At 42.3% G+C, this 17,173-nt stretch overlaps 1 protein-coding gene across 2 annotated transcripts; it reads left to right on the top strand.

Annotated features, from left to right (window-relative positions):
• Positions 1-3,120: 3,120 nt before the first annotated feature.
• LOC109899991 (thyrotroph embryonic factor) lies at positions 3,121-13,695 on the top strand. 2 transcript variants are annotated; one of them, XM_020495685.2, is made up of 5 exons: positions 3,121-3,495; positions 9,514-9,888; positions 10,465-10,685; positions 11,041-11,252; positions 11,492-13,695. In XM_020495685.2, exons 1-5 carry the CDS (start codon positions 3,417-3,419, stop codon positions 11,511-11,513), a joined length of 909 nt encoding a protein of 302 aa, XP_020351274.1. In that variant the 5' UTR covers positions 3,121-3,416; the 3' UTR covers positions 11,514-13,695. The 2 variants fall into 2 exon arrangements, with proteins under 2 accessions (XP_020351274.1, XP_020351273.1); XM_020495684.2 differs by lacking the exon at positions 3,121-3,495 and adding an exon at positions 8,405-8,768.
• The last annotated feature ends 3,478 nt before the right edge of the window (positions 13,696-17,173 follow it).

Here is a 17,173-nt window from a genome sequence, read left to right as displayed (position 1 = left end):
TTGATGGGCTTGGTGATGGTCATTTTGCCTATGGGCACAGGTTGTAGACCCTGTAAAAAGACAGTACAAGGGCTCTATTCTAAATCGAATCATGAGACAATTTAAGTTTTCATTAATTAATTTATTAGCAGCCGCTGTGATTATTATGATGTGATGATAAACATATGATGTTAATATGTGGTATAGCTATTAAAACATACCATAGTCCTTGGCTTATGCCACTGCTGCTCGGCCTTTGTGCAGCTGTGCACAGGTGGGACGACTGATGTTCCCATCTAGGAATAGTGTGCAGACTGGAATAGTAATGCAACTGTGTGGTTGCATAGTGCAGTGCCAGAAACACATGAACAGTGATGTTGTCATTGTTACTGGCTCAGAGTGCTTCAGTACAACCTACGTGGGGATATAAAAATAAAATGATTTGACAATAAAATCACTCAACATGTGTCACGACCAGCAAACAGACATTGACTGACACAACATGCAACAGCCACTAAATTCATTACAGCAATACGTGTTTAAACGTTCCATTAAGGGTATATTCCCTTGTTTAAATATAATTTAATGCGTCCAACATAACAGAGTTTACATAAACAGCAAGGAAGACAACTGAACAATTACTACACTAAGAACGGTTTCATAGACATGGGTTAGGCCTAGTCCTAGACTAAGCAATGCCTCTTAATGCAGATTTTCATTGACAGGAACTTCTTAGTCTAAGACTAGGCTTCATCTCTGACTGTGTAACCGGCATGTACAGTCGTGGCCAAAGGTTTTGAAAATGACACAAATATTAATTTCCACAAAGTTTGCTGCTTCAGTGTCTTTAGATTTTTGTCAGATGTTACTATGGAATACTGAAGTATAATTACAAGCATTTCATAAGTGTCAAAGGCTTTTATTGACAATTACATGAAGTTGATGCAGAGTCAATATTTGCAGTGTTGACTCTTCTTTTTCAAGACCTCTGACTGATGGCAGCCCATTCTTGCATAATCAATGCTTGGAGTTTGTCAGAATTTGTGGGTTTTTGTTTGTCCACCCGCCTCTTGAGAATTGACCACAAGTTCTCAATGGGATTAAGGTCTGGGGAGTTCTGGCCATGGACCCAAAATATTGATGTTTTGTTCCCCGAGCCACTTAGTTATCACTTTTGCCTAATGGCAAGGTGCTGGAAAAGGCATTGTTCGTCTCCAAACTGTTCCGGGATGGTTGGGAGAAGTTGCTCTCGGAGGATGTGTTGGTACCATTCTTTATTCATGGCTGTGTTCTTAGGCAAAATTGTGAGTGAGCCCACTCCCTTGGCTGAGAAGCAACCCCACACATGAATGCTTTACTGTTGACATGACACACCTTGTCTTCTTCTGGACAAGCTTTTTTCCAGATGCCACAAACAAGGGGGGGATTCATCAGAGAAGATGACTTTACCATAGTCCTCAGCAGTCCAATTCCTGTACCTTTTTTCAGAATATCAGTCTGTCTCTGATGTTTTTCCTGGAGAGAAGTGGCTTCTTTGCTGCTCTTCTTGACCACAGACCATCCTCCAAAAGTCTTTGCCTCACTATGCATGCAGATGCACTCACACCTGCCTGCTGCCATTCCTGAGCAAGCTCTGTACTGGTGGTGCCCCGATCCCGCAGCTGAATCAACTTTAGGAGACTGTCCTGGCCCTTGCTGGAATTTCTTGGGCACCCTGAAGCCTTCTTCACAACAATTGAACCGCTCTCCTTGAAGTTCTTGATGATCCAATAAATGGTTGATTTAGGTGCAATCTTACTGGCAGCAATATCCTTGCCTGTGAAGCCCTTTTTGTGCAAAGCAATGATGACGGCACGTGTTTCCTTGCATGTAACCATGATTGACAGAGGAAGAACAATGATTCCAAGCACCACCCTCTTTTTGAAGCTTCCTGTCTGTTATTCGAACTCATATCAGCATGACAGTGATCTCCAGCCTTGTCCTCGTCAACACTCACACCTGTGTTAACGAGAGAATCTCTGACATGATGTCAGCTGGTCCTTTTGTGGCAGGGCTGAAATGCAGTGGAAATGTTTTTGGGGGATTCAGTTCATTTGCATGGCAAAGAGGGACTTTGCAATTAATTGCAATTCATCTGATCACTTTTCATAACATTCTGGAGTATATGCAAATTGCCATCATACAAACTGAGGCAGTAGACTTTGTGAAAATGTATGTTTTGTCATTCTCAAAACTTTTGGCCACGACTGTAGTGTGACAAACAGCTGACTTTTCACCCTACACTCAAACTGTGTGGTTTCTCATTTTTCCTCATGGACCTGTAGCGGAAAACCCTTTTGCTGACCTCTCCTGTCACTCTCCTGTCACTTTTTTAAAAGAATGAGCATTCATGTCTGTAAAAGGCATGTCTTAAACTACATTACAGCTTTCAGTATATGTCTTTGTCTGGTCTGATAGGCAACTTGGCTATACATAGTTGAAAAGGTAACTGGAGACAACGTTTGAATCCTTTTTTCCACTTGGAGGTTGGTGCTTTGCTATTTGTCTTGGACAGACGATGTACAACCTTCACTGTAGTCTTTGGCAGCTCTTGCAAGCGCCTTGAGTAAAACAGTGCCATGGTTGGTAATTGCCAGCCACCTTACTAGTTAGCGTGTTAATAGCTAGCTAGCTAAGAGACAAAAAAAGACACAGAACACAATAATTGAATTACAAAAATCACTAACTGAACGGATAAACAGAATTTTCAACAAGAATGATTAAAAAAACGCTATAGAAATATGATTATATTAATTTACAGAGATAATGATAAAAGGAGCGACTTCGATGCTAGTATGGCTACAATCCAGCTGACAGGAAGCTATGTATCGAGCGATGCTGGGCCAATACCCGGACGACGCTGGGTCAATTGTGCTCCACGCTATGGTACTCCCAACTACGGCCAGTTGTAATACAGCCTGGATTCTAACCAAGGCGTCTGTAGTGACACCTCAAGTACTGAGATACAGTGCCTTAAACCGCTGCGCCACTCGGGAGCCCCATATATCTGTGCTTATTTTCTTTGGGTAAATATGGAAAACGCTTCAAATTGGCTTTCCATTTTATCAGACAAAAGCAGACACCTATCACGAATCTTCCCGTCGTTGGTATTATAATTGTGTGTGAATACCTGGCAGTAATTGGCTAGATCAGCCAGGATTGGGGAAAAAAACAATGGAAAAACAAGGCGCTAAGGGGCGGGACATACAAACCAGTCATGAAAAAAAGTTTTAGTTTTCTCAGTTCGTCAACATTTCGTTCTATATGTGATTTTTTTTGTTGTCTTCTGATGAACTAGGAAGCTTTGACAAACCTTGTCACCTTCAAATATCTGCTCCAGCTTTTAATTGATAGTCAGACCAGGTCATCTTTACAAGCGTTTAGAAAAGTCGAGAAATATGTCTTATTTTGAGATTCCTGAGATGTTCAAAGCTCTGCTTGAGGATCCCTTCACTATTCCTACCATTGATTGCAACGGTAAGAAGAAGCGAAATAATCGTATGTTTTTGTGTGCAAATTGTCAATAAATTGCATTGTGACTGAATGATCAGGAATAATGTTTTCCCAGCGCTGTAGTAAACGAATCCACGTGCGACAATGTTGCAACTCAAAACATATTTGATACAGTACGTTTGTTTTCAATAAATGTATCTTAACAGTCTCTTCGACTACAAATACAATATTTTGGAGTGATTTCTCACTGCGAATCCTATATATTGCGTAACATCAATAAAATCCTGGTGCCATTTTGACAGTGGTTACTAGAACGACCTCAGATTAGCCTCGTGTGTAAGGGCGTTGGGCCAGTAACTGAACGGTGGCTGGTTCGAGCTAGGCTATAGGTTTAGAGCGTTGGGCCAGTAAAAGACAGATTGCTGGTTCAAATCCCCGAGCCGGCAAGGTGGAACAATCTACCCTGCCTCTTGACCAAGGCAGTTAACCAAACCACTGCTCCCCTGGTGTGGATGTCGATTAAGGCAGCACCTCTTTGATTCAGAGGGGTTGGGTTAATGCGGAAGTTGTGCAATTGACTATAACCTTGTTCACACAGCAGGCCTTAACGCTCAAATCAGTTTTGGACTACTGACTGTTCAAACACCAAATCGGATGTGTGTGTTTTCAAACAGCAGTCGTTTGCTGACAAGGCTGCATTAGTTGTCATAGTAACGACGTGTGTGTAGGCTAATTGGTGGTGCTCGTGCTTTCTATCACTGAGAAGTTATATAGAAAGCTAAGGTGACAACAATACTGGACGTTTCCCAGTTGCTTTGAATGTTCAAAAGCATAATTTATTAATTGAAAGCCTCAAAGGATAAGATTATCCAACTTTCAAAATGATTCCTTTTTGGCTAGCCACAGTTGTCAGCTAAATAGCTAACTGTGCGCAGCGCCTCCAAAAATGAATCTATCAGCACTTAATTCATTGCACACACCTCAACTGCCAGGCAGTGCGAGGTGGGATATGTATTTTCCAAAACATGCATCCTGTTTGCAACAAGGCACTAAAGTAATACTGCAAAAAAAATGTGGCAAGGCAATTTACTTTTTGTCAATACAACACATTACTGAGTACCACTCCATATTTTCAAGCATAGTGGTGGCTGCGTCAATTTATGTGTATGCTTGTAGTCGTGAAGGACTGGGGAGTTTTTTTATGATAAAAAATACACGGAACGGAGCTAAATACAGGCAAAATCCTGGAGGAAAACCTGGTTCAATCTGTTTTTCACCAGACACTTTGAGATTAATTCCCCTTTCAGCTGGACAATGATCGAAAACAGGAGGCCAAATCTACATTGGAGTTGTTTACCAAGAAGACAGGTTATGTTCCTGAGTGGCCGACTTACAGTTTTGAATGAAATCTGTTTGAAAATCTATGGCAAAGACCTGAAAATGGTTGTCTAGCGATAAATATTTTTATGTTGTTGTTAATATTGGTATGAACATAACAAGATTCAACAACTGAGACATGAACTGAACAAGTTCCAAAGACATGTGACTAATAGAAATTGAATAATGTGTCCCTGAACAAAAGGGGGGTCAAAATCAAAAGTAACGGTCAGTACCTGGTGTGGCCACCATCTGCATTAAGTACCGCAGTGCATCTCTTCATGGACTGCCCCAGATTTGCCAGTTCTTGCTGTGAGATGTTACCCACTCTTCCACCAAGGCATCTGCAAGTTCACAAACATTTCTGGGGGGGGGGGAATGGCCCTAGCCCTCACCCCCCAATCCAACAGGTCCCAGACGTGCTCAATGGGGTTGAGATGGCCATAGCAGAACACTGACATTCCTGTCTTGCAGGAAGTCACGCACAGAACGAGCAGTATGGCTGGTGGCATTGTCATGCTGGAGGGTCATGTCAGGATGAGCCTGCAGGAAGGGTACCACATGAGGGAGGAGGATGTCTTCCCTGGAACACACAGCGTTAAGGTTGCCAGCAATGACAACGAGCTCAGTCCGATGATGCTGTGACACACCGCCCCAGATCATGACGGACCCTCCACCTCCAAATTGATCCCACTCCAGAGTACAGGCCTCGGTGTAACACTAATTCTTTCGTTGATAAACGCGAATCCGACCATCACCACTGGTGAGACAAACTGCGACTTGTCAGTGAAGAGCACTTTTTGCCAGTCCTGTCTGGTCCAGCGGCGGTGGGTTTGTGCCCGTTGTTGCCGGTGATGTCTGGTGAGGACCTGCCTTACAACAGGCTTACAAGCCCTCAGTCCAGCCTGTCTCAGCCTATTGCGGATAGTCTGAGCACTGATGGAGGGATTGTGTGTTCCTGGTGTAACTCGGGCAGTTGTTGTTGCCATCCTGTACCTGTCTCGCAGGTGTGATGTTCAGATGTACCGATCCTGTGCAGGTGCTGTTACACGTGGTCTGCCACTGCGAGGACGATCAGCTGTCCGTCCTGTCTCCTTGAAGCGCTGTCTTAGGCGTCTCACAGTACGGACATGGCAATTTATTGGCCCCATCTGCAGTCCTCATGTCTCCTTGCAGCATGCTTAAGGCACGTTCACACAGATGAGCAGGGACCCTGGGCATCTTTCTTTTGGTGTTTTTCAGAGTCAGTAGAAAGGCCTCTTTAGTGTCCTAAGTTTTCATAACTGTGACTTTAATTGCCTACAGTCTGTAAGCGGTTAGTGTCTTAACGACCATTCCACAGGTGCATGTTCATTTATGGTTCATTGAACAAGCATGAGAAACAGTGTTTAAACCCTTTACAATGAAGATCTGTGAAGTTTTTTGGATTTTTACAAATGATCTTTGAAAGACAGGGTCCTGAAAAAGGGACGTTTAATTTTTGCTGAGTTTACAAATGTAAATAATCCAGGTGGCCATTTGATTAGTTTAGTTGTTCAGCAGTCTTATGGCTTGGGGGTAGAAGCTGTTAAGGAGCTGTTTGGTCCTAGACTTGCCGTGCGGTAGCAGAGAAAACAGTCTATGACTTGGGTGACTGGAGTCTCTGACAATTTTATGGGCTTTCCTCTGACACCGCCTATTATTTAGGTCCTGGATGGCAGGAAGCCAAAAAAACCTAACAAAAAAACCTAACAAAATAGCACAATTGTTTAGGAGCATGTAAAACGTCAGCCGTCCTCTCCGGCGTCATTTTATACGGTATATTAGGACTATTAACAGCTTTTCAATCATTTGTGAAGCATCTATGAAGGCCTTGTAAAGGATTTATGAAGGTGTCATAAAGACATAGCAGTGGACAGCATCTCTGTTTTCTCTTCTTGTGCTGTGGTGTGGATGCTGGACTAGTTCTGTGTCAGAGGAGGCTGGTGGGAAGAGCTATGCTATACTGACAGTACAGCTAACTCCACTCTTAAAAACAACTACAATACATGAATGCTGTCCTTGCCTTTGCTTGATCAGTTTGAAAACAAATGTTTGACAACTCACAATTTAGAATCATGTTTTTAGTAAGGGCTTGTGCATTTGGTTTTCATGGTGTACATCAGTGGAGACTGCTGAGGGGAGGAAGGCTCATAATTAGCATTTTACATGTTTTATTTAACCTGTATTTAGCGAGGCAAGTCAGTTGCAGAACAATAAAAAAATAAAGAAAATTAAAATATAGGATAAAACACAAATCAGGCCAAGACACCAACACTACATAAAGAGAGACCTAAGACAACAACATAGCAACACATGGCAACACAGCATGGTAGCAACACAACATGGTAGCAACACAACATGGCAACAACATGGTAGCATCACATGGCAGCAGAACAACATGGTAGCAGGACAAAACATGGACAAAATATTATTGGGCATAATAATGGCTGGAATTGAGTATAATGGAATAAATGGAATGGTTTCAAACACATTAAAACCATGTGTTTGATGCCATTCCATTTGCTCCATTCTGGCCATTATTATGAGTCATCCTCCCCACAGCAGCCTCCACTGGTGTATATGCATATACATTTTTTAATTTAACCTTTATTTAACTAGGCAAGTCAGTTAAGAACAAATTCTTTACATCGGCCAAACCCGGATGACGCTGGGCCAATTGTGCGCAGCCGTATGGACTAGCCCGTGTCTGAATATATGTAGGCTGTTTAGTGTATAAATAATTGTAGTGTGTATAGTAAAGTATCATGCTTAATGTGAGTGACTGGCACAATATCGTACGGAGATATGTCCATAAATACAGTGACTGAAAAAAATGTGTCGTGGTAAAATGCCAGTAAAATAGCGACACCTGTCTCAAATCGCAAAGCTCCGCACCTCCCCCTGGCAATGCAGCAGAGCAGACCGGTCCTTCACTTGTACTCAATTTGAATAGTAGGCGATCACTGCGCAGTCTTCATTGGTTCTCCGTGTTTTGTGTTTTTGCATACGATGATGGCACGTGTTGCCATGTGAGAACGAAGCGAATGAACCAGGGCTCGGTTTCCTTTTATTTTAGACTTTAAATGATTTTGGGAAACCGGGTAATTTGTGACTCACAATTGCTATGTTATATGGCATAGGCTAAACAATAAAACAAATGTTATTTTCTCACAAAGGAGTCATACCGCCTATAGATTATTGTTTGATGCCCAGAATAGCTGGTCAAATAAATAGGCCTAAAAACACATTTGTTCCTAGAGAAATTTTGACACTGCATGCGTAAGGTACTGTCACTACACACAAACTGTACCAACATTTGCTTTCCTAAGTCTAAAGTATGGATATATATATCATTGAGGTTGTTCCACCCTCCCAACACGTTTCCTCTAATTTATGCAGAGTTACAACAGATATATAATATGGTCAACCAATGGTATATCACACCTTGCCTACGTTGCTCCGAGAATGTTAATATTCATAATGGTAGAGTAGAAAAACACCAATCAGAACAGGGCTATTGTATATTTTCTACTCAAGAGGTGTGGTTTCTGTTGACCAACAAAACGTTTTTTGTTGCGTTATTTGTAGAGTCAGTTCATACTCTGAAGAGGTAGTCTAATGTAGTATCGTTCGCTGTTACATTGTGACATTTAGCCAAATTGCAGTTTCACTAACAGATACTTTTGTTTTACGGAGAGGATATTCTGTTACATTCGCCTATGCTTCATTGTTGAATGAGTCTATCTTAAAAATTGTTTTTGCGTAATTGCCGTATAAAATGTCAGGAGAGCCGATCACCACCACACTGGAAACCTTCATGGGGTCACCGGGTGCTTTTCCCGTGGTATTGAAGAAAATAATGGAAATGCCCCCACCGAATTTACTCGAGGGCGACGATGGTAAGTCTACTCTAGATGCTTCTCTGTGTGGGGTTTGAACGCATCGTTTGTTCTAGGAAAATAACTGAGAAGAGGCCGAATTGTGCCGGAGAAAGCCGAATGCGAATACAACGTATGCAATGCAGGAAATTGGTACACAGACTCACACCCTTTCTGTTTGTTGTTTTTATAGTGTTATTATCTATAAGAATTCAGCTATCCCTTCATCTGAATTTAAACTAAAATTGGGTAGCTACACTTAAATTCTGGGGTTCGCAGACAGCACACCATTTTTAATGTCACGTACAGTGAAATGCCTTTCTTGCAAGCGCCAACAATGGAGTAAGCAATATCAATGTAGCACTAAAAATAGCATAAGGCTAGTTGACAGTAAACTCCTCTCTAAACCTCATCACAACTCCGTAACTTTACTGGAACCACTTTTAGTAGGTCACATTTTTCTGTCTCCTAGTGTCACGGTCCACTTTTCTACCAGATTCTGATGTAGTATTTCATCATATCTCCTCCATTGTTTGATCATGCAGGCTTCATGTTTCAAACTTGTGGGCTAGATTGTCACATGGACCACATTATTTATTTATGCATGTGTGTGTGTCCTGAGTGTTTTATCCACAGCCATTTACAATCTCCTGAATGATCATGTCAAATAAACCCTTTTCCAATGATTGTCTTCTCCTCCATTTTTTTTATCCACCCTGCCATAACTCATAAAATTAACCATTGCTTTTCTGTTTTACTGCCACAGACAATGACAAGGAGAAGCTGCTTATGGGGGACAATGTGGACCTTGAAGGAGGGAGTGGGATGGGTCCGTCGGCCGCCCTGACCCCTGCCATCTGGGATAAGACTATCCCGTACAATGGGGAGACCTTCCACCTGGAGTACATGGACCTGGAGGAGTTCCTCATGGAGAACGGCATCTCCACCTCACCCTCATCCCTGGACGATGCTCTCAACATGGAGAATGCAGCGAAGACAGAGATGCCCACCACCATGGCAGCCAAGACCAAGAGAGCCCCAGCCGCCCCCATTTCACTGCTGCCCATCCTGGAGCTGGATCAGTGTGAGGAAGAAGGGGTCACTATCACCCTCAACAGTATTGATATAGCAGATGAGACAGGTAGGCCGACATCTGTGAGACCTTTAGAGCCTTATGCATTTAAATATTAGTCTGTTAGTGTTGTTACACTGGTAGTTACATGGTATAATGTGTAAGTAATACAAAAAGTGAGAGAAAAAATGCATTAAAGATCAAAGTAAACCAAGTAAGTTGTTCTCGGTTCTGCTATAGACAGTCAGATAATCTGAGCACCAAGGACACACGACACATGTACAGGGAAACACTGTCGCTGCCGTAGATGGTAGAGAAAATAGATCGTAGCTATGCTGACCAACAGATGTGGGCTGGGCTCCGTGGAGGCCATCCTTATCAAATGTAGAAGTCTTTAACTTGATGTCTGCCAATTTGAGTCACTGGATTTATTCTAATCTACTCCAGTTCAGGATATAAACAGGATATAGCCAAATATATGGTTCTGGAACAGGATTTACATTACTTGCAGTCTCACATAAAAGAATGCCTCATTTACACCAGGAGCATTTATTTACCAACCCGTAAAACTGATAGTAGCATTTTCACATTAACACAAACGGTATACTTGAACCCTAATGCTTGGTCACCTGTGTCTCCCCACAGAGGTGGTGACAGACAAGGACAGGCTGACCCCTGAACCCACCGACCCAGAGGAGATTGAGGTGGACGTGAACTTTGACCCAGATCCTACCGACCTGGTCCTGTCCAGTGTTCCTGGAGGAGCGCTGTTCAACCCACGCAAACACAAGTTCTCAGAGGAGGAACTCAAACCTCAACCGATGATCAAGAAGGCCAAGAAGGTCTATGTACCTGAGGATTCTAAGGTAAATCAGTGACATGGAGGCTGGAAATGTGGGTTTGGTATGTAGGTAGGTGTACACAGCTTTTTCTAATTCCAAGAAGAGGAATTGTTTATAAAAAAATAGTAATATTTAATTTTGTATTACAGTACCATCAGTTAGTTCATAGAGCATTCAGCCATTTTGAAGGTCGCTTTAAATTACTTATCACCAGTGAGGGAAAACAAGAGTTTGCTTTTCAAGGACGCTTTCAATAACTTAGCAGCGACATTGAATTGAAAGCATGCTCTCAGCATCAAGATCGCTTTCAATAAAAACCTTGTTCTCTTTCTCCTGGTACTCTGCTCTTTCTCCCTCTACACCTCTATCTCCTCACCAGGATGAAAAGTACTGGCAGAGGAGGAAGAAGAACAATGTGGCAGCGAAGCGTTCGCGGGACGCGCGGCGACTCAAGGAGAACCAGATCACAGTGCGGGCGGCATTCCTGGAGCGCGAGAACACGGCGCTACGACAGGAAGTGGGCGAGCTACGGAAGGATTTTGCCCGCAGCAAGAATGTTGTGGCCCAATACGCGGCCAAATTCGGAGAGCTGTAAGGGTCCAAACACAGACAACCGCTGGCCTGTGCACACAGATTGCATCAGCCAGTCACTTCATTTTGGTCAGGTCACTAAGTAGTAACATCTTTAGTTTATTGTGGTCAGGAATCAGTTGTGAATACCCACTGTTGCGCTTCATGTGATAATGAAATGTTAACCCTCCCCTCTTCACCTCATGTTAACTCCTCTTCCTCTCCTGGTAAATCATCTACTTTTTCTCTTTTCTTTCAAGTGCACCGCTGGAAGACAAGTAGGCTACTAGTGATTTTATTTGTGGCAAAACAGTGAATAAATGAGTCGAATGGATTGATGGATCAGATGATGAAGAAGAACAGGAGGAGGAGGAATGTGGAAGACCCATGCTTATTGTTTTTAAAACTTGTGTGAGTAGATTTTCATATTTAAGTGCTTATTTCAATGCACTACAATGAGTGTATTTTTGATCATGTTCTGTACACCATTGGCCAGTAAAAAGATAATTGTGTTCATATTTTGAGGGATTGAAATTGGTGGGGTGAGGGTGGGTGATATTTTACTTAGTAAACTGAAAAGGATTTTTATCTTTTAGAGTTTTAGTCTAAACTAGCATGGCTTATACTTTTACTGTGAACTTTGGTCTCAATGGGACTTCCCCTGCAAAAGAAAAACAGCTAAAGAAAATGCATAAATAACCTTCAAATACAATAACTCAAGTTAATCAGGGGACTATTAATGCTTGGTAGTAGTTTTAAAACCATGTTAGGAAGACCTTCAATACAAATCTCTTAATGTACAATTACATGTTAAAACTTGCTCCAAACTGTGTATAATGATTTGTAATATTTCAAAGTCTCTCTGTCTTCAGTCTGTTGTCCATTGCTCTTGGATCCTTGTCATTTCAAGGAAATTGATTCACTCTTCAGGTTCTGTATTTTTTTGTGGTTTTTATTAAGAAATGCTTCGAAAAGTGGTGTACAGTATAGAACCCACAAATGTAAATAGTAGCAGAGCTATATTTTCCAGACTTTTTCCTTAGTTCGAAGTATAACTCGATACAAAAACATTATAAACCAGTTGACTTACAGTATCTATAACATAACTGTGCAATTGATGAGTTTTCTGCAGTTAGAGTATGTGTTCAACCAAAAGTAAAACTCCAACCTTGCTCCTGTTTACTACTTTGGAATGCTTGGAAAGCAGTTTATCCAACTTCTCTGGGACCTTGATCTTCTACAGACATACAGATATGGACAGTTACCACACTCAATGTAAAAAGGTGAAATGTTATTGTGTTTCTGCAATGAGTAGAATACATTTTAGTTACCTCATATGAAACCGGTAAACAGGCTACACATGAAATTTGGTTAAGTTTGTGTATGTTGACGGTTTTTAAAATAGCTTTTGATAAATGTTACTGTTTTTGAAATTCCTTTTGGTAAAGCCAGGTTTCTCAACTCATCGATGTGGTTTGAACTGGGCCTCACAGTTTCAACAAGGACCTCAAAGTGTCTTCAGCCAACTCATTGCGATGCCCAGTGTCTGTTTACATGACCATATCAGACCCCAAAACTCAAGTCTCTTTTCAGGGTTTCTGTCTCCTGGGTTTTGCTCTTTGGCCTGTGTGTTTCCGTGTTACCAAGCCCGCTTGTCACGTTCCTAATACCTGCTGATGTAATAAGAGGAAAATAGGTGAATACAGTGCTTCCAGCTCATGTTTGGGAAATTCTTTGAAGATTTACCTTTTGGAAAGTAGTCTGGATTTTATTTTTGTAAAGATATTTGATTGTTTTGTTTGTGTTGTGTGTGTTAACAGATAAGAACCTCATTCAAATGGAAACATTCATTTATTGGTTGTTTGCTAAATCTGGACAAGATAAGACAACCCTTTGTGTGTTAGAGGTCTTCCAGTCTTTAGACTACTCTAGGGTCAGTTTCCAACTAAAGTCATTATCACCCTGGCTTAAATAGCAGAAAATACTGGTTCTTCTATATGAATTCCGTTGGCTGTTATAATCCACTATAACTCTAGATTAGTGCTCAAAGCTGATATCTGCACAAAATGATGTGTAACATCATTAGGGCTTTCATTAATAATGTAGGAAAGCGTTCCAAGATTTTGATTTGGAAAAGCTGGTAGACGATGTAAGTTTTATAAAACATAAGATAATATCTTGATTTCCATAAACCAGTAAACAATGTCAGTAAAACACTGACTTGATTGGGTTACCGCTAAACATTAGCACACTTCCTGACATGTTCAATATTTTTGGGGAAAAAAGTATGCTACAACGTTTTAAGAAAATGTGCACATATGTTATACAACTGGTGCAGGGATTTTTTTTTAGAACTGTTGGAGAATGATCTAATCTTTTTTTAAACATTGTATACACATTTTGTGGCATTTTATGTGTGGATAACGTGTGCCCTGTATATGAATAAAGCATTGTTGAAAACTGAGCTTACAGTGAAGGTGTTGTTTTGTGGCTAAATTACATGTCTGTGTTTTAAGTGTAATATGACACCCTGTCTCGCTGCAGTACTATCTACTTTCATGAGGCACTGGGTAAAAGCTGACAGACATGAGTCTTTAGAAGAAACCAACCAGACAAAGGAACACACCATGAATAGCCTTTCAGGACAGAGTTTATCCATTGGCTCTTTTTTGGCATTTTACTTGGCCTTAAAATAAACTTCTGTCCATGCCAGGTGTTGTGTAACGCATTCAGTCACTGTTGTATAAGCCTCTGAAACGATGCCATCTGTTGGGGGAGATAGGGAGGAAGAAATGATGAGGAACTGGCCAAGACCAGCAAGTAATAGGGCTTGATTGAAATTGCAGCCGACAGTGCAGCCGACTATCGACTGACAGATCTACAACGAACCTTGCATCATAAATAACTAATCATTACTTATTGTAAGTCAGTCAGTCATAATTGACCCATGAAACATGAAGTTTTACCTGGTTGAATCAATGTTATTTCCATGTCATTTCCACACCAAAAAAATAATTGTGATGTTGAATCAACATGGCAAACTGATTGGACTTGCAAAAAGTCAACATTAGGGCATTTATGGCATTTTACTGGGCTTAAAAGAAACCTCTGGCCATGCCAGGTGTTGTAACACATTCAGTCACTGTTGTATAAGTCTCTGAGACTGGGAGAAACCACAAAATGCTGAATTTAACTCAACAAAAGGTTTAAATCTTAACTAGACATTGAACTGACATCTGCCCAGTGGGTAGTCCATGAGGTTATGCGATGGGACCAACCATAGAGTTAGTTAGAGGACTCATCTTTATTTGTCTCATTATGGTGTCTGACAGCATAGGCAGGACTATAGAGGAGTCATAAATAACTGCATATGTGGAGTGTTTCTGAAAGTGGTGTTGCAAAATAATTGGGAGGAGCAACATACGTGGGTGTATGGAAACAATAGCTAATTGGACAGATTGGTTGATACTCAAGTCTGTTTTGTTACTTCCTCATAGCATTTTAGCTAAGCCTAACTCTTCTCCTAACCTCCCACGTTAATAATCCTAACCAGTTTAGCTAAAATGCTACAAGAAAACAGCAAGCAGCCCCAAAGTCCCTCACAAACTTCTACAGATGCACCATTGAGAGCATCCTGTCGGGCTGTATTGCACCGTCCACAACTTCAGGGCTCTCCAGAGGGTGGTGTGGTCAGCCCAAAACACCATCGGGGGCACACTGCCTGCCCTCCAGGATATCAACAGCACCCGGTGTCAGAAGAAGGCCAAGAAGATCATCAAGAACCTCAGCCACCCGAGCCATGGCCTGTTAACCCCACTACCATCTAGAAGGCAGAGACAGCACAGGTGCATCAAAGCTGGGAACGAGAGACTGATACCCAGCTTCTATCCCTAGGCCATCAAACTGTTCAACAGCCACTGCTAGACGGCCTCCACCCAGTAAATCAAATCAAATTTATTTATATAGCCCTTCGTACATCAGCTGATATCTCAAAGTGCTGTACAGAAACCCAGCCTAAAACCCCAAACAGCAAGCAATGCAGGTGTAGAAGCACGGTGGCTAGGAAAAACTCCCTAGAAAGGCCAAAACCTAGGAAGAAACCTAGAGAGGAACCAGGCTATGTGGGGTGGCCAGTCCTCTTCTGGCTGTGCCGGGTGGAGATTATAACAGAACATGGCCAAGATGTTAAAATGTTCATAAATGACCAGCATGGTCATATAATAATAAGGCAGAACAGTTGAAACTGGAGCAGCAGCACGGTCAGATGGACTGGGGACAGCAAGGAGTCATCATGTCAGGTAGTCCTGGGGCATGGTCCTAGGGCTCAGGTCCTCCGAGAGAGAGAAAGAAAGAGAGAATTAGAGAGAGCATATGTGGGGTGGCCAGTCCTCTTCTGGCTGTGCCGGGTGGAGATTATAACAGAACATGGCCAAGATGTTCAAATGTTCATAAATGACCAGCATGGTCAAATAATAATAAGGCAGAACAGTTGAAACTGGAGCAGCAGTACGGCCAGGTGGACTGGGGACAGCAAGGAGTCATCATGTCAGGTAGTCCTGGGGCATGGTCCTAGGGCTCAGGTCCTCTGAGAGAGAGAAAGAAAGAGAGAAAGAGAGAATTAGAGAACGCACACTTAGATTCATTCAGGACACCGAATAGTACAGGAGAAGTACTCCAGATATAATAAACTGACCCTAGCCCCCCGACACAAACTACTGCAGCATAATTACTGGAGGCTGAGACAGGAGGGGTCAGGAGACACTGTGCTCTGCCCCTCATTCACCAGCCGGCTACCACTGGGTACTCTACCCTGCAGGTAACATAAACATTTGCATACAGTCCTTATCTTGTTAATAGCCTTGTTGCTCTACTTGTACTCTCAGTTATAGTATTGTGTACATTGGACTGGATTATGACTCTGTTTCTCCTGTTACAGAACCACTAGCATTCCACTATCTCTCCCACTTTGCATCCCATGTTCATCTTCTACTGTGATTGAATAAAGTTCCAGGGTGTATTAACTCTTGGACTGCTTTATGCCCCTCTAACCGGGGGCGGTGTCAGTTAGTCACAAACCAGTAAAATACTTAAAGCCGGGTCGCTCTCTTTCACATTTTGGATTATTGTGTGCTTGTGGACATTTACTGCATTGATTGATAGGAACTGGGAACATGAACATTTAGCTGCACCCGCTAAACTGTGTACGCAACAAATACAATTTTATTTGTCTTGCATTGCAACCAATCTGCCCAATTTGCTGTTGTTTCCATATGTTGACCCTCCCACTTATTTCACAATGCCCACTTTTAGACACATAGTGCTTTTTTTTTTACCCCTTTTTTGTGATATCCAAATTGGTAGTTACAGTCTTGTCCCATCGCTGCAACTCCTGTACGGAGTCAGGAGAGGCGAAGGTTGAGAGCCATGCGACCTCCAAAACACGACCCCGCCAAGCCGCACTGCTTCTTGACACACTGCTTGCTTAACCCAGAAGCCAGCCACACCAACGTGTCAGAGGAAACACCCTACAGTTGACGTCCTCGTCAGCGTGCATGTGCCCGGCCGCCACAAGGAGGTGCTAGAGCGCGATGGGACAAGGACATCCCAGCCGGCCAAACCCTCCCTAACCCAGACGACGCTGGGCCAATTGTATGCCACCTAATGGGTCTCCAGGTCGCGGCCGGCTGTGACACAGACTGGGATCGAACCCCGATCTGTAGTGACGCCTCTAGACCGCTGCGCCACTCAGGAGGCCACATGGTGCTTTTAAGTTAACTGTGAACTTGTAGAAAAAAGTTCCAATCATGACGTCAGTCATCTTCAGGTCAGAATGTTAGAGCTCTAGAAATAGGCCCAAGTTCCTGACTTGGAATTCCGAGTTGAATGACCGTTCAAAACCTCTTATTTTTTCCCCCAGTCAGAGCTCGTTTTTTTTTCTTGAG

The sequence above is a fragment of the Oncorhynchus kisutch genome, linkage group LG11 (genome assembly GCF_002021735.2).
Source record: "Oncorhynchus kisutch isolate 150728-3 linkage group LG11, Okis_V2, whole genome shotgun sequence".
NCBI lineage: Eukaryota > Metazoa > Chordata > Actinopteri > Salmoniformes > Salmonidae > Oncorhynchus > Oncorhynchus kisutch.
This window is presented reverse-complemented; position numbering and strand designations above follow the sequence as displayed.